At 43.3% G+C, this 24,832-nt stretch overlaps 1 protein-coding gene across 1 annotated transcript; it reads right to left on the bottom strand.

Moving 5' to 3' along the window:
* Window positions 1–929: 929 nt before the first annotated feature.
* On the bottom strand, window positions 930–24,376 carry LOC118936553 (MORN repeat-containing protein 4-like). Its single transcript, XM_036949094.1, has 5 exons — window positions 24,108–24,376; window positions 22,711–22,789; window positions 9,145–9,259; window positions 4,411–4,520; window positions 930–3,678 (listed from the first exon to the last, which is right to left on the bottom strand). The coding sequence occupies exons 2-5, from the start codon at window positions 22,775–22,777 to the stop codon at window positions 3,488–3,490; spliced, it is 483 nt and encodes a 160-aa protein (XP_036804989.1). The 5' UTR covers window positions 22,778–22,789; window positions 24,108–24,376; the 3' UTR covers window positions 930–3,487.
* Between the last annotated feature and the right edge of the window lie 456 nt (window positions 24,377–24,832).

Below are 24,832 nucleotides of genomic sequence, written 5' to 3'. Positions count from 1 at the left end.
GACAGACCCCCCCCCCACACACCAGAAATAAGCTGCACCCCATTTTTTTCTATTGAATATTGATAAAAATCCACCTTGTAAATATATACTTGAATAGGCAAGTTTGAGGTGAAACACAGCTTCCCTCAGTTTCAATGGGTATGACACCTCTCCCCTAATGCCCCCTCCCCCTGCACACTACATATACACACAGACAACTCTCCTCTAATGCCCCCTCCCCCTGCACACTACATATACACACAGACAACTCTCCTCTAATGCCCCCTTCCCCTGCACACTACATATACACACAGACAACTCTCCTCTAATGCCCCCTCCCCCTGCACACTACATATACACACAGACAACTCTCCTCTAATGCCCCCTCCCCCTGCACACTACATATACACACAGACAACTCTCCCCTAATGCCCCCTCCCCCTGCACACTACATATACACACAGACAACTCTCCTCTAATGCCCCCTCCCCCTGCACACTACATATACACACAGACAACTCTCCTCTAATGCCCCCTCCCCCTGCACACTACATATACACACAGACAACTCTCCTCTAATGCCCCCTCCCCCTGCACACTACATATACACACAGACAACTCTCCTCTAATGCCCCCTCCCCCTGCACACTACATATACACACAGACAACTCTCCTCTAATGCCCCCTCCCCCTGCACACTACATATACACACAGACAACTCTCCTCTAATGCCCCCTCCCCCTGCACACTACATATACACACAGACAACTCTCCTCTAATGCCCCCTCCCCCTGCACACTACATATACACACAGACAACTCTCCCCTAATGCCCCCTCCCCCTGCACACTACATATACACACAGACAACTCTCCTCTAATGCCCCCTCCCCCTGCACACTACATATACACACAGACAACTCTCCTCTAATGCCCCCTCCCCCTGCACACTACATATACACACAGACAACTCTCCCCTAATGCCCCCTCCCCCTGCACACTACATATACACACAGACAACTCTCCCTTATCAGGCACAATGTCACATCATCAAACCACGTGTGAAATGTGTGTTAGTCACTAGCACGACTGTTCACAAAACTTGAGGTTAGTTAGTTCAAAACTTTTTTTCTGTAAAAACACATACTGACATTAAACATTTAATCTTATTTATCGTAAAAAATAGATGACATATTTGTCAGATACAGGAAGGGAACAGCTATACAGGAAGTTCATCTGTGTGTTCTTGTAATGGTGGTTTTCTTCTGTGTGATGAAGTTGTTGACAAATCAAAACTTGTGCTCCACTGTCCGACTTTATCCCCATGGCACCCTATTCCCTATATAGTGCACTACATTTGACCAGGGCCCATAACCCTATGACAGACACAGCAGTAGTTTAGTATTCTCCTCTATGTATCTAAACCCTTATTTAAGGACGATTGAACCCCCAAAGATACATTTCTAAATATCTTTATCAAATTGCACTAGTGTCATCTTAATGCAGACATACTTGTCATTTGTCCCAACATGGCCACCATCCCTTAACACCCAATGAAAATACCCCCTACCATCATCACTACCTACACATCAATAGTCCTTCCCAACCTCCCAACACAGTAGCTATAACCAGGGACAGGAGCTTTCCCTAATCATGTGACCGGAGCAGTAGGGACTTAGACAACAATAATTAAAGCCTGGAGATTGTGTCCTGGGCAGATCATATGATCAGGGAAAATCTTCTGTCCTGCTTGCTACCAGGGGAATACTCCAGTCCCTAGTGAGGCATCTATTGAGATCCACTGATCTGGAATCAGCTCCAGGTCCTGCTCCAGTCTCTTGGCACAGTATGGTTGGTTGGCATTAAGGTAATGGCGTTTCAGTCAGCTGACCCCAGAACAGATTGAGCCATGTTATGTGGCACAGAGTATGAATTATTCTAATTCTGGCCTTTAATACTGAGCCTCTGGCCTCTTAATACTGAGTCTCTGGCCTCTTATGCTGCTTTTCCACAGGGACATCGGTGTAAAGTCTGAGTCTTTAGGCCAAGCACCGGTGTAAAACCCCGTGGTGGAAATGTGACAGATCCAAATAGGGTCTCTGCCTGCTTGGACACTAGTTTCAACTCCTGAGTAGTTGCGGTTGATGTCGGTTAGAGCTGATCTGGGAACATATTTAGCAGTAGGTAGGTAGCACCGTATGTTGAATGAATGGTTAGGAACGAGGAGGAGGTGTGGGTTTTGGCTCAGCAGATCCTGGATCAGATTCAGTAGCTCGTTGGTTGACTGTGATGTGGAGGGTAAAGTCTAATGACATGTAGCGCACCAAGCAGGCACAACCAGAGGGGAAAACACATGATAGACGTAGAGAGGAATGGAAAGACATGGATAGAGGAGGATGTGGATACAAAGAGGGGTGAGAAAAAAAACACAGATCAAGATAAAGAAAGAAAAGAGAGAGAAACAACAGAAGGGAATATACACTGAGTGTACATAGGGCTGTGGCGGTCATCACATTTCGTCAGCTGGTGATTGTCATGCAGATAACTGCCGATCTCACGGTAATTGACCGCTGATTAGCATAAACATGTTTAGCATCTCCGGCTTCAATGCACAGCCCACAAGCCACTGATGCGGACCTTTTGGAAAATCTACATTTATAAAAGTCTAATCCATCCACGTAATATAGCCTACACCATCACAATAAATCTATTATTCATTTTAGGCAGGTCTAAAGAAACATGTTGACATGAAGAAAATGTTGCCTATTTTAGGTGAAGTGTTCTCCTTATGATAAGGCTCTGATCTGTCTATGCCATATGGCTGTGGGCGACACTAGTTCATTTAGCAGACTGGATTAGTTTATAATTCCCGTGGCATTATTTTGTATTATTTTACATGAAGAACAATACAATTGAACAAAGCTAAATAAAATAGAAAGGATATTTTTTCCAAACGATTTCCGAGGGACTGCGCCCATACGGCTATTCTGTGTTGAGCGGTTAACAAAGGAACAGGTCTTCCTATATGCTTCATTTATTTATTTATGCAACTTTAGCTGTGATACAAACGTTGGGCTATATGTTTAGAATTTGAATACATTCTAAGGCCGTATGATGCGACAAATGATGATTTGGAAAAAGCTGAATGAAAGGGAATCACTCTGCTGTGTTTCTTACGCAGGCTGCACACACTTCATCAGTCTCTCATTCACTATTTGACAAGCGCTGGATAATATTCTCACCCATCAGACTATTCTCAATTTAATCTGGTCTTTACATTTGGAATCAACATGGGCCAGCATCCCTGTGGAACGCTTTCGACACTTTGTAGAGTCCAGGCCCCCGAAGAACTGAGGCTGTTCTGAGAGCAAAGGTGTTCTTAATGTTTTGTACACTGTGTACAGAGGAGTACAGCCGTAAAGACAGAGAACAGAATGAAATGAATGAAGAAAAAGAAGGGTGTGAGTATGAAAGTGAATTGCTCCCTGAGTAGCGCACCCTAGCTGCAGGTCACATGGAGAGCGCCCGTGCCTTGGCGGCTGCCCCCTGTGCCCGCTGCACCGTGCCCTGGCACCCCTCTCTGCCCACCAGCTGGCCTCTCTCAAACAGACCCTCGTGGCTCGTCCCTCCTCTTCCTCCTCCTCTTCCTCCTCCTCCTCCTCCCCCTCTTTCCGGACCTCCGTCAGCGAACGTCAGCATACCTGCAAAGGTCATGTTTAAGTTCAAGTCTTAAGGATCCGCCCATTTTTTTCAATTTTTGCCTAAAATGACATACCCAAATCTAACTGCCTGTAGCTCAGGACCTGAAGCAAGGATATGCATATTTTTGATACCATTTGAAAGGAAACACTTGGAAGTTTGTGTAAATGTGAAATTCTTTCGTAAAAGAATATAACACATTAGATCTGGTAAAAGATAATACGTAGAAAAAAACATGCATTTTTTTGTATTTGTTTTGTACAATCATATTTGAAATGCAAGAGAAAGGCCATATTGTATTTTTCCAGCCCAGGCGCAATTTAGGTTTTGGCCACTAGATGGCAGCAGTGTATTTTCAAAGTTTTAGACTGAATCAATGAACCATTGCATTTCTGTTCAAAATGTTGTAGATTAACAAGAATTTCGGCTTTCTGCCAATATCAGATATGTCTATGACCTGGGAAATGTTCTTGTTACTTACAACTTAATGCTAATCGCATTAGCCTATGTTAGCTCCACCGATCCCATAGAGGTTTTAAACCGAAATCTAACCTTACTGCTACACATTAAACCCCCCTCTAAATATACAGAATAATTGAAAAAGACCCTGCTACAGATTCCTTTTACAAAGTGAGTTGTGTCATTTAACAGTGAGAGAGAGAGAGAATTAACTTGTTTAGTTCAACCTTATAAGAGAAGTATAAAGAGAGTGTTGCTGAGATTCTACTGTTTACCGTATCCCTGCACACATCCACTCTTGAACTCTCCCTCGAACTTCATCCCGTCGAAACGACTGAAGACGCCTGCGCCTTGGAACTTCCCCTGAATGAAGTCTCCTTCGTACCTGCAAGAGACACACAGATGCACAAACAGTGGGGTGTGTTCATTAGGCACCAAACGGAAGAACACAGATGGAAACAGGGAGGAACTAACTGGGTTTGTCCAATAAGAAATTATCAGGTCTGTGGACAATGCTGTCAACATTTACATTTTAGTCATTTAACAGACCCTCTTATCGAGAGCGACTTGCCTTGCTCACCTTGCTCACCTAGTCGGCTCAGGGATATGAACCAGAGACCTTTTGGTTACTGGCCAAGCGATGTTAAATCTTCTTGACGCACCCATCCCGTTAGCGGGATCATTTCCGGCATCATCCGCTGAATTGCAGAGTGCCAAATTCAAATTAAATTACTAAAAATATTTAATTTTCATGAAATCACAAGTGCAATATAGCAAAACACAGCTTAGCTTGTTGTTAGTCCACCTGGCGTGTTCGATTTCAAAAAAGCTTTTCGGCGAAAGCATACCAAGCATTTATGTAAGGACATCTCTCTCAGCAGAAAAAACATTACAAACAGCTAGCAGCAAAGAAGATTGGTCACGAAAGTCAGAAAAGCAATAAAATTAATCGCTTACCTTTGATGATCTTTGGATGTTTGCACTCAGGAGACTCCCAGTTACACAATAAATGTTCCTTTTGTTCCATAAAGATTATTTTTATATCCAAAATACCTACATTTGATTGGCGCGTTATGTTCAGAAATCCACAGGCTCGAGCGGTCATAACGGGGCAGATGAAAATTCCAAATAGTATCCGTAAAGTTCGTTGAAACATGTCAAACGTTTTTTATAATCAATCCTCAGGTTGTTTTTACAATATATAATCGATAATATTTCAACCGGACTGTAGCTTCTTCAATAGGAGAGAGAGAGAAAATGTCTGCTCCACTCTGTTGGCGCATTCAAAACGCTGCTGGCACCCAGCTATCCAATAACGCGATGTGCTCATTCTCACTCATTTTTCAGAATAAAAGCCTGAAACTATGTCTAAAAACTGTTCACACCATGTGGAAGCCATAGAGAAAGGAATCTGGTTGATATCCCTTTAAATGGCGGGAAGGCATGCAATGAAACAGGGAGATTAGTTTCTCTTAGGCACTTCCTTGTTGGATTTTCCTCAGGTTTTCACCTGCAATACCAGTTCTGTTATACTCACAGACAATATTTAGACAGTTTTGGAAACTTTAGAGTGTTTTCTATCCTAATCTGATTATCTGCATATTCTAGATTCTGGGCCTGAGAAATAGGCAGATTCATTTGGGTACGTTTTTCATCCAAACATCAAAATACTGCCCCCTACACTCAACAAGTTAACCGCTAGGATACCTCACACAACATGAACCTACGCTACATCATCAAACACCTGGATAACCCAAAGACATATGCAGTGATTTTGTTTGTGGATTTTAGTTCAGCATTCAATAGCATCATCCCAGAACTGTTACAAGACACTCCTAGCTGAACGTGTCCAGTTCCATCTGTCAGTGGGACACTGACTTCCTGTCCAACTGGAGCGCCACAAGGATGCGTGCTCTCGCCTCTACTCACTCTACACCAATGACTGCACCTCCAACAACGCATTTGTCAAACTACTCAATTTTGCAGATGACACAGCTCTAGTCATCACCAAAGGCGATGAGTCCATGTACCATGGAGAGGTCGACCGGTTAATGGCACGGTGCAGTCGCAATATCCTGGAACTCAACACAGAGAAAACCGTGAAAATGGTGGTTGACTTTAGAAAATGCCCCCCACAATCTCTCCGCCTCTAGATTGATGGCTCAGCTGTTAACACAGTTGAATCACTCAAATTCCTGGGCACCATCATCTCCCACAACCTCAAATGGGAGGACAGCATCACGGAGGTCGCCAAGAAGGCACAGCAGCAGATGTATGACTTGCGACAGGTGAAAAAACTCAATCTCCCAGTCAATCCTGAGCCGGTTTTACGCATTAACCATCGAGTCCATCCTCACCTCTATAACCGTCTGCTTTGGGCCTGGATCTGCCCGCCGCAAGGGAAAACTGCAATGCATTGTCCGATCTGCAGAGAGGGTCATCGGCTGCCACCTGCCCTCCATCGAGGTCCTGCTCGACTCCAGGGCAAGGAAGTGTGCAGGAAAGATCATTGCCAACACCTCCCACCCGGTCACCCCCTTCTCCAAAAATGCCCCTCTGGCAGGCGGTTCAGGTCACTCATGACAAAAACTGCCACCTGAAAAGTTTATTCCCCCGGACCGTGGCCCTCACCGTGGCCCTCACCGTGGCCCGCACCGTGGCCCTCACCGTGGCCCTCACCGTGGCCCTCACTGTGGCCTGCACCGTGGCCCTCACCGTGGCCCTCACTGTGGCCCTCACCGTGGCCCGCACCGTGGCCCTCACCGTGGCCCTCACCGTGGCCCGCACCGTGGCCCTCACCGTGGCCCGCACCGTGGCCCTCACCGTGGCCCTCACCGTGGCCCGCACCGTGGCCCTCACCAACCAGCTATCTGGCCAATAGAGACTGAAGGACTATGGACTCGATGCTGCACACCGCATCAAGCCATCTCTGAACTGTAATCTAAATAACTGTACTATACTGCATTGCACTCTGTTCATCTCTGAAAATAGACATATTTATACTGAAACTATACAGCCACTGTGTATCAATAGTTTACACACTGTGAATGAACCGTATACCCACTGTGTATCAAACGTAACCTTTGTTTTAACTTGTCTATATTCTGTATCTAAATGTTGTCGTTCACTAGCAGCACCATATCACCAGGTAACATTCTGATTATGTTGTCGTTCACTAGCAGCACCATATCACCAGGTAACATTCTGACTATGTTGTCTTTTACTAGCAGCACCATATCACCAGGTAACATTCTGACTATGTTGTCTTTCACTAGCAGCACCATATCACCAGGTAACATTCTGACTATGTTGTCTTTCACTAGCAGCACCATATCACCAGGTAACATTCTGACTATGTTGTCTTTTACTAGCAGCACCATATCACCAGGTAACATTCTGACTATGTTGTCTTTCACTAGCAGCACCATATCACCAGGTAACATTCTGACTATGTTGTCTTTCACTAGCAGCACCATATCACCAGGTATCATTCTGACTATGTTGTCTTTCACTAGCAGCACCATATCACCAGGTAACATTCTGACTATGTTGTCTTTCACTAGCAGCACCATATCACCAGGTAACATTCTGACTATGTTGTCTTTCACTAGCAGCACCATATCACCAGGTAACATTCTGACTATGTTGTCTTTTACTAGCAGCACCATATCACCAGGAATCATTCTGACTATCTTGTCTTTCACTAGCAGCACCATATCACCAGGGACCATTCTGACTATGTTGTCTTTTACTAGCAGCACCATATCACCAGGGACCATTCTGACTATGTTGTTGTTCACTAGCAGCACCATATCACCAGGTAACATTCTGACTATGTTGTCGTTCACTAGCAGCACCATATCACCAGGTAACATTCTGACTATGTTGTCGTTCACTAGCAGCACCATATCACCAGGTAACATTCTGACTATGTTGTCGTTCACTAGCAGCACCATATCACCAGGTAACATTCTGACTATGTTGTCGTTCACTAGCAGCACCATATCACCAGGTAACATTCTGACTATGTTGTCGTTCACTAGCAGCACCATATCACCAAGTAACATTCTGACCTTGTTTCCTTTCACTAGCAGCACCATATCACCAAGGAACACTATGATTCTGATTTTAGTTTTCTGTAGCAAAGCATTTAAAAGTGTTTTTCACTGCTTACCATAATGAATAGGACCCCAATGTCAAGGAGTTTGTTTCTGCACACTGATTGTGTTAACTTTGTTTTGAGTGGATTTAAAAAAAAATGTATTTGTTAGGCAGTTGTCTGGTGAATAACTATTTAGTGAGCTATGCTGTCATATAATAGATATCATTCAGCTGAGAGATGTCACCAAGAAGTCTCGAACAAGAACAGAATGCTGTCAGAACACAGACAAATATAAGCAGAGAACCTTGACCTGAGGTGGGTGGAATCTTCACTGATGGACTGATCCATTCTCCTGTTCTCACAACCCAGGTCTGCTACGTGCTCTGTGACACGGAATACAATACACAGCAATAAAAAGTCCATTTGTGCAGCGATTCCTTTTACTTTAGCCGCGCAGTGGGTGACGTTGCCGAGATCCTCGTTAAAGCAACTGACACTTAATTATCTCAATCAAGCTCTGCTCTCAAGGTGAAGGAGGTTGGTTATAATTGCGATGCAAGCAACACAAATTGCATCCCCGCGTGACTTTGTGTGACATCGGAGTAGAGTTGGATCTAGAGGAAAGCGGTGCCTGTTGCTTCTAAAATCACAACACTAAGAGAACATCTGTTTGCAAAACCACATGGGCGCGGTAAGGAAGTCTTCTCCAGTTAGAAGTAACACGAATGAAGACAATGAACAGGGGAGATATCTAAATGCAACACGTTGCCTCAGGGCATCGGTCAATATAAATGTGCTGTAAGGGGGAATAGGGTCGTTTTAGACACAGCCAGCGTTTTAGACGTCAGACAGTTTTAATGTCATTAGCAGGGTCAAAGGTGAAATAGGAATGGTGAGACATTGTTACCTGGATCCATCAGGGAAGACCAGCATCCCACAGCCGTTGAAGAGTCCGTTCTCGAACTGACCCGTGTAACACGTCCCGTCACTTAAAGTCAGCTGGCCTAGACCATGTCTCAGACCTGGGGGACAGACAAACCAGTTAGTTACTGGCCTAGACCATGTCTCAGACCTGGGGGACAGACAAACCAGTTAGTTACTGGCCTAGACCATGTCTCAGACCTGGGGGACAGACAAACCAGTTAGTTACTGGCCTAGACCATGTCTCAGACCTGGGGGACAGACAAACCAGTTAGTTACTGGCCTAGACCATGTCTCAGACCTGGGGGACAGACAAACCAGTTAGTTACTGGCCTAGACCATGTCTCAGACCTGGGGGACAGACAAACCAGTTAGTTACTGGCCTAGACCATGTCTCAGACCTGGGGGGCAGACAAACCAGTTAGTTACTGGCCTAGACCATGTCTCAGACCTGGGGGACAGACAAACCAGTTAGTTACTGGTCTAGACCATGTCTCAGACCTGGGGGACAGACAAACCAGTTAGTTACTGGCCTAGACCATGTCTCAGACCTGGGGGACAGACAAACCAGTTAGTTACTGGTCTAGACCCTGTCTCAGACCTGGGGGACAGACAAACCAGTTAGTTACTGGCCTAGACCATGTCTCAGACCTGGGGGACAGACAAACCAGTTAGTTACTGGTCTAGACCATGTCTCAGACCTGGGGGACAGACAAACCAGTTAGTTACTGGCCTAGACCCTGTCTCAGACCTGGGGGACAGACAAACCAGTTAGTTACTGGCCTAGACCATGTCTCAGACCTGGGGGACAGACAAACCAGTTAGTTACTGGCCTAGACCATTTCTCAGACCTGGGGGACAGACAAACCAGTTAGTTACTGGTCTAGACCATGTCTCAGACCTGGGGGACAGACAAACCAGTTAGTTAATGGTCTAGACCATGTCTCAGACCTGGGGGACAGACAAACCAGTTAGTTACTGGCCTAGACCATGTCTCAGACCTGGGGGACAGACAAACCAGTTAGTTACTGGTCTAGACCATGTCTCAGACCTGGGGGACAGACAAACCAGTTAGTTACTGGTCTAGACCATGTCTCAGACCTGGGGGACAGACAAACCAGTTAGTTACTGGTCTAGACCATGTCTCAGACCTGGGGGACAGACAAACCAGTTAGTTACTGGCCTAGACCATGTCTCAGACCTGGGGGACAGACAAACCAGTTAGTTACTGGTCTAGACCATGTCTCAGACCTGGGGGACAGACAAACCAGTTAGTTACTGGCCTAGACCATGTCTCAGACCTGGGGGACAGACAAACCAGTTAGTTACTGGCCTAGACCATGTCTCAGACCTGGGGGACAGACAATGCCAGTTAGTTAGTTAGTTACCAGTTAGCTAGACCATCATTGTAAATAAGAATTTGTTCTTAATTATTTAACATTTATTGAATAAATAAAGGTTAAATAAAATACACAAATAAGTCAGTTAGTAGTTAGTTAGTTACACGTTTATTCGTTATCAGCTAGTTAGTCACAAGTTAGTTAGTTATGTTAGTTATCAGTTAGTTAGCGAGCAGGCAAGTTAGTGCAAAATTAAATTGCAATAGACCGAACTGGACAAAAATAAAAAAAATGTCAAATTCACTCTGAAACATGAATGAAAGAAATCAAAAGACCACCTTATTTTTCATAATAATTGTTCGTAAATCACCATGTGGATAAAGGATGGAGATGTGTCATGTGGAAGAGGTTAATGCAAGGTGAAGACCTTATTGGACCATATGAAACCACCAGCTCTATAGTACAGCTGCTATATAGACTCTCTGGGTTTCGGCCTGTACCTTTAAAAAAGCCTGTCTGTCTCGCCTTTATCCGTACAGACTATACAGTACATGAAGGCCTTTGTTGGTCAAATCTGCATGGCTATTCTTCAGGTAGTTGGGTCGTGAAGTAATTGTGAAGTAATATTATTATAATAGGGCCAGAACACTCAATTGCTCCAAATACCTTACAACCGGAGTCAGGCTCTTTGTCAGTACTTAGAGCTTCAAAATAGTCTGTCTAGCTGTCTGTCTAGCTGTCTGTCTAGCTGTCTGTCTAGCTGTCTGACTAGCTGTCTGTCTAGCTGTCTGTCTAGCTGTCTGACTAGCTGTCTGTCTAGCTGTCTGTCTAGCTGTCTGTCTAGCTGTCTGTCTAGCTGTCTGACTAGCTGTCTGTCTAGCTGTCTGACTAGCTGTCTATCTAGCTGTATGTCTATCTAGCTGTCTGACTAGCTGTCTGTCTATCTAGCTGCTGTCTAGCTGTCTATCTAGCTGTCTGTCTATCTGTCTGTCTATCTATCTATCAATCTGTATATCTAGATGTCTATATCTGTCTGTCTGTCTGTCTGTCTGTCTGTCTGTCTGTCTGTCTGTCTGTCTGTCTGTCTGTCTGTCTGTCTAGCTGTCTGTCTGTCTAGCTGTCTGTCTGTCTGTCTAGCTGTCTGTCTGTCTGTCTGTCTGTCTGTCTGTCTGTCTGTCTGTCTGTCTGTCTGTCTGTCTGTCTGTCTGTCTGTCTGTCTGTCTGTCTGTCTGTCTAGCTGTCCGTCTTTCTCACTTTTGTCCTTGTTCTTTAGACTATACATGCAGCTTATTTAGAAGTGCCAGGTCTGTCTACTCAAACCCACATCACTTGTCATGGGGTGGTTGGGTCAGGAAAAAAAATGTATTGCTCCAAATACACCTCTCAGGGCTTCCAAATACACCTCTCAAGGCTTCCAAATACACCTCTCAGGGCTTCCAAATACACCTCTCAGGGCTTCCAAATACACCTCTCAAGGCTTCCAAATACACCTCTCAGGGCTTCCAAATACACCTCTCAGGGCTTCCAAATACACCTCTCAGGGCTTCCAAATACACCTCTCAAGGCTTCCAAATACACCTCTCAGGGCTTCCAAATACACCTTTCAGAGCTTCCAAATACACCTTTCAGGGCTTCCAAATACACCTCTCAAGGCTTCCAAATACACCTCTCAGGGCTTCCAAATACACCTCTCAGGGCTTCCAAATACACCTCTCAGGGCTTCCAAATACACCTCTCAGGGCTTCCAAATACACCTCTCAGGGCTTCCAAATACACCTCTCAGGGCTTCCAAATACACCTCTCAGGGCTTCCAAATACACCTCTCAGGGCCTCCAAATACACCTCTCAGGGCTTCCAAATACAACTCTCAGGGCTTCCAAATACAACTCTCAGGGCTTCCAAATACAACTCTCAGGGCTTCCAAATACAACTCTCAGGGCTTCTTCCAAATACAACTCTCAGGGCTTCCAAATACAACTCTCGGGGCTTCCAAATTTTCTTGGAAGTTGAAAAGAGGCTGCCTGTCTTTCCTTGGTCCTTGTTAACGTCTATACTGTTGTTTCTTTGGGAGACCTGGGCATGTTCTATTCAAACATACATCTCAGGGTCTCTGTAACCTATATAGTTAAAGAAAATTACACTTTTCGTGGGCAGTTGGATCGAAAGTAATTTAACAGTGAAGTGGGACTAAAAGATTGTCTTGCTCTAAGACATACCAATCTCAGGGTCTCTGAATGTTCTTGGAACTTAACAAACAGGCTGCCTTGTCACTTCTAGTAAAGAATGTGAGTAAAAAAAAGAAAAAATTCTAATGTTTTGTCCTGTCAGTCGACGTAGATTTAACACATACCCTCTAGGAGGCATTCAAGCCATGTCTCAACACACTGCATTTTACAACTGTGCATATTGTAGGCTACAGCATTCTCCCAATTGTAGCCTACTGAATGAGGTCCACTGCATGGAGTCCACTGAATGAGGTCCACTGCATGGAGTCCACTGCATGGAGTCCACTGAATGAGGTCCACTGCATGGAGTCCACTGAATGAGGTCCACTGCATGGAGTCCACTGAATGAGGTCCACTGCATGGAGTCCACTGCATGGAGTCCACTGAATGAGGTCCACTGAATGAGGTCCACTGCATGGAGTCCACTGCATGGAGTCCACTGAATGAGGTCCACTGCATGGAGTCCACTGAATGAGGTCCACTGCATGGAGTCCACTGAATGGGGTCCACTGCATGAGGTCCACTGCATGGAGTCCACTGAATGAGGTCCACTGAATGAGGTCCACTGAATGGGGTCCACTGAATGAGGTCCACTGAATGAGGTCCACTGAATGGGGTCCACTGAATGAGGTCCACTGCATGGGGTCCACTGAATGGGGTCCACTGAATGAGGTCCACTGAATGGGGTCCACTGAATGAGGTCCACTGAATGAGGTCCACTGAATGGGGTCCACTGAATGAGGTCCACTGCATGGGGTCCACTGAATGGGGTCCACTGCATGGGGTCCACTGAACGGAGTCCACTGAATAGGGTCCACTGAATGGGGTCCACTGAACGGAGTCCACTGAATGGGGTCCACTGAATGAGGTCCACTGAATGAGGTCCACTGAATGGGGTCCACTGAATGAGGTCCACTGAATGGGGTCCACTGAATGAGGTCCACTGAATGGAGTCCACTGAATGGGGTCCACTGAATGAGGTCCACTGAATGAGGTCCACTGAATGGGGTCCACTGAATGAGGTCCACTGAATGAGGTCCACTGAATGAGGTCCACTGAATGGAGTCCACTGAATGAGGTCCACTGAATGGAGTCCACTGAATGGAGTCCACTGAATGAGGTCCACTGAATGGAGTCCACTGAATGGGGTCCACTGAATGGAGTCCACTGAATGGGGTCAGGTGAAATGTTCTGAGCTTCTCGTTGCTCCGTAGGTATTTGGGCAGCAAGACGTTTGAACGTAAAGTATCGGAGTACACAAGTGAACACAGTGGATTAGGATTTAGGAAGGGGGAGGTGAGAGTGAGAGAGAGAGAGGAAGGGGGAGGATGGAGGGAGGGGGAGGTGAGAGTGAGAGAAGAGGGGGAGGGTGGAGGGAGGGAGGGGGAGGTGAGGTGAGGGTGAAAGAGGGAGAGGAAGGGGGAGGGTGGAGGGAGGTGAGGGTGAGTGAGAGAGATGAGGGTGGTTTTCTGCTGCCAGATAATAGTGTACTAAATTAGTATAACACAGTATTAGGATTTAGGAAGGGGGTGAGAGAGGAGGGGTGAGAGGAGTGGAGGGAGGAGGGGTGAGAGGAGTGGAGGGAGGAGGGGTGAGAGGAGTCGAGGGAGGAGGGTTGAGAGGAGTGGAGGGAGGAGGGGTGAGAGGAGTGGAGGGAGGAGGGGTGAGAGGACTGGAGGGAGGAGGGGTGAGAAGACTGGAGGGAGGAGGGGTGAGAGGACTGGAGGGAGGAGGGGTGAGAGAGGGGTGAGGGAGGAGGGATGAGAGAGGGAGAGGAAAGGGTGAGGGAGGGAGGGGTGAGAGAGGGAGAGGAAAGGGTGAGGGAGGGAGGGAGGGGTGAGAGAGGGAGAGGAAAGGGTGAGGTAGGAGGGGTGAGAGAGGGAGAGGAAAGGGGGAGGGAGGGGTGAGAGAGGGAGAGGAAAGGGTGAGGGACAGAGAGGTGAGAGAGGGAGAGGAAAGGGTGAGGGAGGGAGGGGTGAGAGAGGGAGAGGAAAGGGTGAGGGAGGGAGGGGATGAAAGAGCACAGGGCTGCCAGCTAGTGGTGTAGATTGACTAAATTAGATGTGCCATCTGTCACTATGACTACGCAAACCTCCTCTCTCTAATCTCAGTTCAGTTTTTTTTTTTTTTTAATGAGATTTGGACGGCGAGGTAAAACTAAACTGGCTGTTAGACGAAATACAGTCAAGAGCCTTCCGGAATCAAATCAAATTGTATTTGTCACATGCACCGAATACAACAGGTGCTTACTTATAAGCCCTTAATGTGTGTGTCTGCACGTGCGTGTGTATGTGTGTGTGTGGGCCGTACGGTGTTGACATGGGATTTGTGTCCCCCAAATCTCAGTGTCGAAGCCAGCCAAGTAGAGTTAAGTAAGAGGCGGTGTCTGAGATTTCACAAGGCTTCCTTCCACTGACTGAGGTCCACTGAATGTTGGTTAGATAGTAGGTTTTGTTGTGGAATTGTTAGATATTACCTGTTAGATACTGCCTCGCTGTCGGATCTAGAAGCATAAGCATTTCGCTACACTCGCAATAAGATCTGCTAACCATGTGTATGTGACCAATAACATTTGATTTGATTTGTCAAGCAGGGACGTCAGTCGTCTTACACGAGGCAAGAGGGTTGAAATAGCAACCATTTAAAACCTAAAGGACACAAGAAAGTGCATTTCTATCCCATGTTTCTCTAGCTCACGTGATCAAGGTCAAATTCCTGAACTGTCAAAAACATTCTGAATGAAAATGTTTGGGAAATGACTTCACAGTTTGACAGAACTATTATCAATGCCGCAAGTTGTTTCCAAGCAAGATATGTATAACACACAAACATCTCCCTATACTACTACAACTAATTCATTTCCCCCAGTATTACAACTAATTCATTTCCCCCAGTATTACAACTAATTCATTTCCCCCAGTATTACAACTAATTCATTTCCCCCTAGTATTACAACTAATTAATTTCCCCCTAGTATTACAACTAATTAATTTCCCCCTAGTATTACAACTAATTAATTTCCCCTTTGTATTACAACTAATTAATTTCCCCCCAGTATTACAACTAATTAATTTCCCCTATTGTACAGAGTAATTAGCCTTACCAGTTTAGCTAAAGCAGTAGTGCTACTGGATCAAATCAAATCCAATTAAAATTGTATTTAAAGTGCATTAAAAAATAGCAACACACTTAATATTAAAACAATACAATGAAAATAATTATAAGCAAACAAGAAGCCGTAAAATGTAGAAAATAAAAAGTACACAGTCTAAAACAATAAAAGCACTAATTAAAGGCCAAGCTTCGGACCAGCTAATAGATTGTGTACACTACTGTACTTACAAGCTGCCCGTCTCTCCTTTCGTCTAGTTTGATTCCAGAAATCAGTCCAGAGTTTAATCTGGTGAACGGTTCTTAGCATCGCGTCGTTGGGGCCAATCTTGTTGTTAGGTCACGGTTGCCAAGGTTGCCATGTTAATTTAGCTTTAGCTGAATTTGTCGGCTTTTATATCAATCAATAGTCCTAGTGCACTGACCCCCCCCCCCCCCCCACACACACACAAACAAACACACGCACACACACACACACACACACACACACACACAAACACACACACACACACACACACACAAACACACACACACACACACACACACACACAAACACACACACACACACACACACACAAACACACACACACACACACAAACACACACACACACACGCACACACACACAAACCTCTCTGTCAAAGTTGTCTTTCTTAGCTAATAACAGACTTGAACGGTGGATAATAAAATATATGCCATCAGTCAGCCTGTCTCCTGGGTGTCCCACTTCAACCTGTTAGCTATACCTGTCAATACAAACAATCACCCTTACAACAAGGGAACTAAACAACACACCAGACACACCAAATGACCTCTGACCTCTCTGAAGCCACCATATGTTATCAGTTAAACAGAACGGTTTTCTAAAATAGCTCCAAACTTGTTCTCTAGTTATTGTGGCATCCTTTATCTCTGGGGCTACCGTGACGTCTCGTGTTTTTGTCAAACTGCAAATACTGGTTTGGTCAGTGTAGCGTTAATGTGGATATTACGCGGCTGTGTGTGTGTGTGTGTATTTGTTTGCTTGTGTATTTGTATGTGTGTTGTCGCTATGACAGCAGAGGGTATATAGTCTGTAGAGAATTGCCGGTGGATACAGATTCTGTTTTTGACCTAGAATTAGTACAGACGACACACCCTTAGGCTCCAGCCTACCACTCCTCTCTGCTGTTTACTCAGAAGCAACAATCTGGACTGAGTTGAGACTTTTGATTCGTTTGAAACCTCCAGACACCTGCGGCTGACACAGTGAGAAATACATCCAGAGGGGGAATGGAGCATGTAAAGTACCTGCTAACTTTACTTTCATGTCTGACGTGTACTGTTGGAGTACATACATGTTGTATTTATACCGAGTAAAAATAGAAACGCAACATGCAAAGTGTTGGTCCCATGTTTCATGAGCTGAAATAAAATATCCCAGAAATGTTCCATACACACAAAAAGCTTATTTCTCTCTCATTAAACAGGTGCTACACAGGGCGCCCTGTGCTAGGGACAATAAAAGGCCACTCTAAAATGTGCCTTTTTGTCAAACAACACAACATCATAGATGTTAGTCTCAAGTTTTGAGGGAGTGTGCAATTGGCATGCTGACTTCAGGAATGTCCACCAGAGCTATTGCCAGAGGATTTAATGTTAATTTCTCTACCATAAGCCGCCTCCAACATCCTTTTAGAGAATTTGGCAGTACGTGTAACCGTGTAACCACGCCAGCCCAGGACCCCCACACCGGCTTCTTCACCTGCAGGATTGTCTGAGACCAGCTATAAGTGATAAAGGTATGAGTAAAGTGATAGAGGGATGAGTAGAGTGATAGAGGGATGAGTACAGTGATAAATGGATGAGTAAACTGATAGAGGGATGAGTAAAATGATAGAGGGATGAGTAAAGTGATAGAGGGATTAGTAAAGTGATAGAGGGATAAGTAAAGTGATAGAGAGATGAGTAAAGTGATAGAGGGATTAGTAAAGTGATAGAGGGATAGAGGATAGAGGGATTAGTAAAGTGATAGAGGGATAGAGGGATTAGTAAAGTGATAGAGAATAGAGGGATGAGTAAAGTGATAGAGGGATGAGTAAAGTGATAGAGGGATAGAGGGATGAGTAAAGTGATAGAGGGATAAAGGGATAGAGGGATTAGTAAAGTGATAGAGGGATAGAGGGATTAGTAAAGTGATAGAGGGATTAGTAAAGTGGTAGAGGGATAGAGGGATGAGTAAAGTGATAGAGGGATGAGTAAAGTGATAGAGGGATAGAGGGATTAGTAAAGTGATAGAGGGATAGAGGGATGAGTAAAGTGATAGAGAGATGAGTAAAGTGATAGAGGGATGAGTGCAGTGATATAGGAATTAGTAAAGTGATAGAGGGATGAGAAAATTGATAGAGGGATTAGTAAAGTGATAAAGGGATAAGTAACATGAAAAAGGGATGAGTAAAGTGATAAAGGGATGAGTAACATGATAAAGGGATGAGTAGAGTGATAGAGGGATAGAGGGATTAGTAAAGTGATAGAGGGATAGAGGGATAGAGGGATGAGTAAAGTGATAAAGGGATGAGTAACATGATAAAGGGATGAGTAAAGTGATAGAGGGATGAGTAAAGTGATAGAGGGATGAGTAAAGTGATAGAGGGATTAGTAAAGTGATAGAGGGATTAGTAAAGTGATAGAGGGATTAGTAAAGTGAGAGAGAGATTAGTAAAGTGATAGAGGGATGAGTAAAGTGATAGAGGGATGAGTAAAGTGATAGAGGGATTAGTAAAGTGATAGAGGGATACAGGGATGAGTAAAGTGATAGAGGGATTAGTAAAGTGATAGAGGGATGAGTAAAGTGATAGAGGGATGAGTAGTGATAGAGGGATTAGTAAACTGATAGAGGGATGAGTAAACTGATAGAGGGATTAGTAAAGTGATAGAGGGATTAGTAAAGTGATAGAGGGATTAGTAAAGTGATAGAGGGATAGAGGGATTAGTAAAGTGATAGAGGGATTAGTAAAGTGAGAGAGAGATTAGTAAAGTGATAGAGGGATGAGTAAAGTGATAGAGGGATGAGTAAAGTGATAGAGGGATTAGTAAAGTGATAGAGGGATACAGGGATGAGTAAAGTGATAGAGGGATTAGTAAAGTGATAGAGGGATGAGTAAAGTGATAGAGGGATGAGTAGTGATAGAGGGATTAGTAAACTGATAGAGAGATGAGTAAAGTGAAAGAGGGATTAGTAAAGTGATAGAGGGATAGAGGATAGAGGGATGAGTAAAGTGATAAAGGGATGAGTAACATGATAAAGGGATGAGTAAAGTGATAGAGGGATGAGTAAAGTGATAGAGGGATGAGTAAAGTGATAGAGGGATTAGTAAAGTGATAGAGGGATAGAGGGATTAGTAAAGTGATAGAGGGATTAGTAAAGTGAGAGAGAGATTAGTAAAGTGATAGAGGGATGAGTAAAGTGATAGAGGGATGAGTAAAGTGATAGAGGGATTAGTAAAGTGATAGAGGGATGAGTAAAGTGATAGAGGGATGAGTAGTGATAGAGGGATTAGTAAACTGATAGAGAGATGAGTAAAGTGATAGAGGGATTAGTAAAGTGATAGAGGGATAGAGGATAGAGGGATGAGTAAAGTGATAAAGGGATGAGTAACATGATAAAGGGATGAGTAAAGTGATAGAGGGATGAGTAAAGTGATAGAGGGATGAGTAAAGTGATAGAGGGATTAGTAAAGTGATAGAGGGATAGAGGGATTAGTAAAGTGATAGAGGGATTAGTAAAGTGAGAGAGAGATTAGTAAAGTGATAGAGGGATGAGTAAAGTGATAGAGGGATGAGTAAAGTGATAGAGGGATTAGTAAAGTGATAGAGGGATACAGGGATGAGTAAAGTGATAGAGGGATTAGTAAAGTGATAGAGGGATGAGTAAAGTGATAGAGGGATGAGTAGTGATAGAGGGATTAGTAAACTGATAGAGAGATGAGTAAAGTGATAGAGGGATTAGTAAAGTGATAGAGGGATAGAGGATAGAGGGATTAGTAAAGTGATAGAGGGATAGAAGGATTAGTAAAGGGATAGAGAATAGAGGGATGAGTAAAGTGATAGAGGGATGAGTAAAGTGATAGAGGGATAGAGGGATGAGTAAAGTGATAGAGAAATAAAGGGATAGAGGGATTAGTAAAGTGATAGAGGGATAGAGGGATTAGTAAAGTGATAGAGGGATAAAGGGATAGAGGGATTAGTAAAGTGATAGAGGGATAGAGGGATTAGTAAAGTGATATAGGGATTAGTAAAGTGGTAGAGGGATAGAGGGATGAGTAAAGTGATAGAGGGATGAGTAAAGCTATAGAGGGATAGAGGGATTAGTAAAGTGATAGAGGGATAGAGGGATGAGTAAAGTGATAGAGAGATGAGTAAAGTGATAGAGGGATGAGTAAAGTGATATAGGAATTAGTAAAGTGATAGAGGGATGAGAAAATTGATAGAGGGATTAGTAAAGTGATAAAGGGATAAGTAACATGAAAAAGGGATGAGTAAAGTGATAAAGGGATGAGTAACATGATAAAGGGATGAGTAAAGTGATAGAGGGATAGAGGGATTAGTAAAGTGATAGAGGGATAGAGGGATAGAGGGATTAGTAAAGTGATAGAGGATAGAGGGATGAGTAAAGTGATAAAGGGATGAGTAACATGATAAAGTGATGAGTAAAGTGATAGAGGGATGAGTAAAGTGATAGAGGGATTAGTAAAGTGATAGAGGGATAGAGGGATTAGTAAAGTGATAAAGGGATGAGTAAAGTGATAGAGGGATTAGTAAAGTGAGAGAGGGATTAGTAAAGTGATAGAGGGATGAGTAAAGTGATAGAGGGATGAGTAAAGTGATAGAGGGATGAGTAAAGTGATAGAGGGATTAGTGAAGTGATAGAGGGATACAGGGATTAGTAAAGTGATAGAGGGATTAGTAAAGTGATAGAGGGATGAGTAAAGTGATAGAGGGATGAGTAGAGTGATAGAGGGATACAGGGATTAGTAAAGTGATAGAGGAATGAGTAAAGTGATAGAGGGATAAAGGGATTAGTAAAGTGATAGAGAGATGAGTAAAGTGATAGAGGGATGAGAAAAGTTATAGAGGGATGAGTAAATTGATAAAGGGATGAGTAAAGTGATAGAGGGATGAGTAAAGTGATAGAGGGACAAGTAAAGTGATATTGGGATGAGTAAAGTGATAGAGGGATTAGTAAAGTGATAGAGGGATGAGTAAAGTGATAGAGGGATGAGTAAAGTGATAGAGGGATGAGTAGAGTGATAGAGGGATTAGTAAAGTGATAAAGGGATGAGTAAAGTGATAGAGGGATGATTAAGTGATAGAGGGATGAGTAAAGTGATAGAGGGATGAGTAAAGTGATAGAGGGATTAGTAAAGTGATCGAGGGATAGAGGGATTAGTAAAGGGATAGAGGGATTAGTAAAGTGATAGAGGGATGAGTAAAGTGATAGAGGGATGAGTAAAGTGATAGAGGGATTAGTAAAGTGATAGAGGGATAAGTAAAGTGATAGAGGGATGAGTAAAGTGATAGAGGGATGAGTAAAGTGATAGAGGGATGAGTAAAGTGATAGAGGGATGAGTAAAGTGATAGAGGGATTAGTAATGTGATAGAGGGATAGAGGGATTAGTAAAGTGATAGAGGGATGAGTAAAGTGATAGAGGGATTAGTAAAGTGATAGAGGGATTAGTAAAGTGATAGAGGGATTAGTAAAGTGATAGAGGGATAAGTAAAGTGATAGAGGGATGAGTAAAGTGATAGAGGGATGAGTAAAGTGATAGAGGGATTAGTAAAGTGATAGAGGGATTAGTAAAGTGATAGAGGGATTAGTAAAGTGATAGAGGGATTAGTAAAGTGATAGAGGGATAGAGGGATTAGTAAAGTGATAGAGGGATGAGTGAAGTGATAGAGGGATTAGTAAAGTGATAGAGGGATTAGTAAAGTGATAGAGGGATTAGTAAAGTGATAGAGGGATGATTAAGTGATAGAGGGATGAGTAAAGTGATAGAGGGATGAGTAAAGTGATAGAGGGATTAGTAAAGTGATCGAGGGATAGAGGGATTAGTAAAGGGATAGAGGGATTAGTAAAGTGATAGAGGGATGAGTAAAGTGATAGAGGGATGAGTAAAGTGATAGAGGGATTAGTAAAGTGATAGAGGGATAAGTAAAGTGATAGAGGGATGAGTAAAGTGATAGAGGGATGAGTAAAGTGATAGAGGGATGAGTAAAGTGATAGAGGGATTAGTAATGTGATAGAGGGATAGAGGGATTAGTAAAGTGATAGAGGGATGAGTAAAGTGATAGAGGGATTAGTAAAGTGATAGAGGGATTAGTAAAGTGATAGAGGGATTAGTAAAGTGATAGAGGGATAAGTAAAGTGATAGAGGGATGAGTAAAGTGATAGAGGGATGAGTAAAGTGATAGAGGGATTAGTAAAGTGATAGAGGGATTAGTAAAGTGATAGAGGGATTAGTAAAGTGATAGAGGGATAGAGGGATTAGTAAAGTGATAGAGGGATGAGTAAAGTGATAGAGGGATTAGTAAAGTGATAGAGGGATTAGTAAAGTGATAGAGGGATTAGTAAAGTGATAGAGGGATAAGTAAAGTGATAGAGGGATGAGTAAAGTGATAGAGGGATGAGTAAAGTGATAGAGGGATTAGTAAAGTGATAGAGGGATTAGTAAAGTGATAGAGGGATTAGTAAAGTGATAGAGGGATTAGTAAAGTGATAGAGGGATAAGTAAAGTGATAGAGGGATGAGTAAAGTGATAGAGGGATAAGTAAAGTGATAGAGGGATTAGTAAAGTGATAAAGGGATGAGTAAAGTGATAGAGGGATAGAGGGATCTTGCCTTCCCTCCACTCCCCATGGTACTCTTCACCGTTGGAATAGGTGAAGGATCCTCTTGTCAGGGTCATATCACACAGGTCCTGTTGTACACACACACACACACACACACACACACACACACACACACACACACACACACACACACACACACACACACACACACACACACACACACACCAATTATTATTGGGTTATGATACTACATACCATGATGGGTTATGATACTACATACCATGATGGGTTATGATACTATATACCATGATGTGTTATGATACTATATACCATGATGTGTTATGATACTATATACCATGATGTGTTATGATACTATATACCATGATGTGTTATGATACTATATACCATGATGGGTTATGATACTATTTACCATGATGGGTTATGATACTATATACCATGATGGGTTATGGTACTATATACCATGATGTGTTATGATACTATATACCATGATGGGTTATGATACTATATACCATGATGGGTTATGATACTATATACCATGATGGGTTATGGTACTATATACCATGATGTGTTATGATACTATATACCATGATGGGTTATGATACTACATACCATGATGGGTTATGATAAACTATATGCCATGATGGGTTATGATACTATATACCATGATGGGTTATGATACTATAAACCTCCATCCCAAAGTACTTCGTGCCCCTCTAAATGAATGGGTGCATGACTCTTCTGCAAACACCCACAGAGCGCTAACCTGACTGAGACACATTTTGGCGCACAGTTTGGAGCGCTCGCCCAGACAACCCGTGGTTTAACTCACACAGAGAACTGATCTCTGCATTATTTTTGCGGTAGGCAGTACAGAGACCGTAAAATATTCATATGAGCGCCATGACGTTAGGCTTTTTAATGATGTGGTCTTTATTCTATTTGCAACTAATGAAAATGAATTATCAGGCTATAGCCTACTGAAAGAACGAATGGCCTACCCGAACTATAGCTGTGATGGCAGGTCAGGGCGAAATAATATGATCAAGAACACAGTTATAGCCTAAGAATGGAAAGTCCATCGATATATTCCATTGCTCATTGTTGTAAACTAGGCTGTGTCTCTGACACAGGGACGTTTGAAGGATTCTCATCCTATTTTTTCTCCTCTGGATATAATGATGTTACATCAGTACATGTGAATAAAACCAAAACACTTTTATATATTTAACAATAAGAAAAGGAATCCAGTAATTCATAGATATTGTTATTCTCTTAATGCAGCCTATGAATCAATACAATAGAGGATGTATATGCCCCGTCTAAAATGTTGCCACAGTAACGGTGCGATTTTCCCTTTCACGTTGCCGGCAGATAGCATTGAGAAAATCATCATTGCCACGGCGATTAAACAATCAAATTATTTACCTGCTAGGTATTTTACACCAAGAGAATCCACCTTCCCTACATCACTGACAGAAAACCGGTTAGTGGATGATTCTACACCTTCCAGTGAAAATTAGCTTTCCGTATCCGCGCATCTCCTGGCAAGAGGCTTCAGCATTATTCCAAGGTGGCGCGGTCCTATTGAGCATCTTTCACTTGACCTTGATTCAAACACTCATCCGATTGGCTGTCTGCTCCTCGTCCAGTGCATCTATGGAAGACATGTTTGTGAAGGGCAACCCCTCATTCAACAGAGTTCGCCGATATAATTAGCCGGAGTGCTCCTTGTTAAACCGTTTGCCCTTGCCTTTTATGTGCCGTCCACGTCTCTGAAGAGGTATAAACCGCCACTGAGGCTGCTTTTTAATGATATTATGTAACTTTGGTGATCAATTTGGTGATTATACTTTGGTGGCGGGTTTCATTGAAAACTCTGATTTATTTGACCCTATATCGCAAAAGAACAGCTGCGAGGGATGGCGAGGGTTTTGTCACCAAGCAGATGATATCTAAACCAATATGGCAAAGTAGAGGGGACATTCTTTTATTCCTGAAACATACCACATGGCAAACAGGAAGTCATAAAGATCGCAATTGAATTAATGTGATTAAGTTGTAGGAAACCTGATGAAGAAAAAAAACACGGTTGTGAAAATGGACCCGTCTTTGTAAAGAAGCTGTAACAGACGGGTTTTGATAAACTCCTT

The sequence above is a fragment of the Oncorhynchus mykiss genome, chromosome 17 (assembly GCF_013265735.2).
Source record: "Oncorhynchus mykiss isolate Arlee chromosome 17, USDA_OmykA_1.1, whole genome shotgun sequence".
In the NCBI taxonomy this organism is placed as follows: domain Eukaryota; kingdom Metazoa; phylum Chordata; class Actinopteri; order Salmoniformes; family Salmonidae; genus Oncorhynchus; species Oncorhynchus mykiss.
The sequence above is the reverse complement of the archived record's forward strand: the minus strand, read 5'-3'. Positions and strand labels throughout refer to the sequence as shown.

What these genes read in the sequence shown, in the direction of transcription:
- LOC118936553 (XM_036949094.1), bottom strand. Translation starts at nt 22,777, where the DNA reads ATGACCCTGACAAGAGGATCCTTCACCTATTCCAACGGTGAAGAGTAC. An exon ending in CCATGGGGAGTGGAGGGAAG is followed by an intron (nt 9,260 to 22,710) that starts GCAAGATCCCTC and finishes TCTGTCCCCCAG; the next exon opens with GTCTGAGACATGGTCTAGGC. An exon ending in TGGATGTGTGCAGGGATACG is followed by an intron (nt 3,679 to 4,410) that starts GTAAACAGTAGA and finishes TGACCTTTGCAG; the next exon opens with GTATGCTGACGTTCGCTGAC.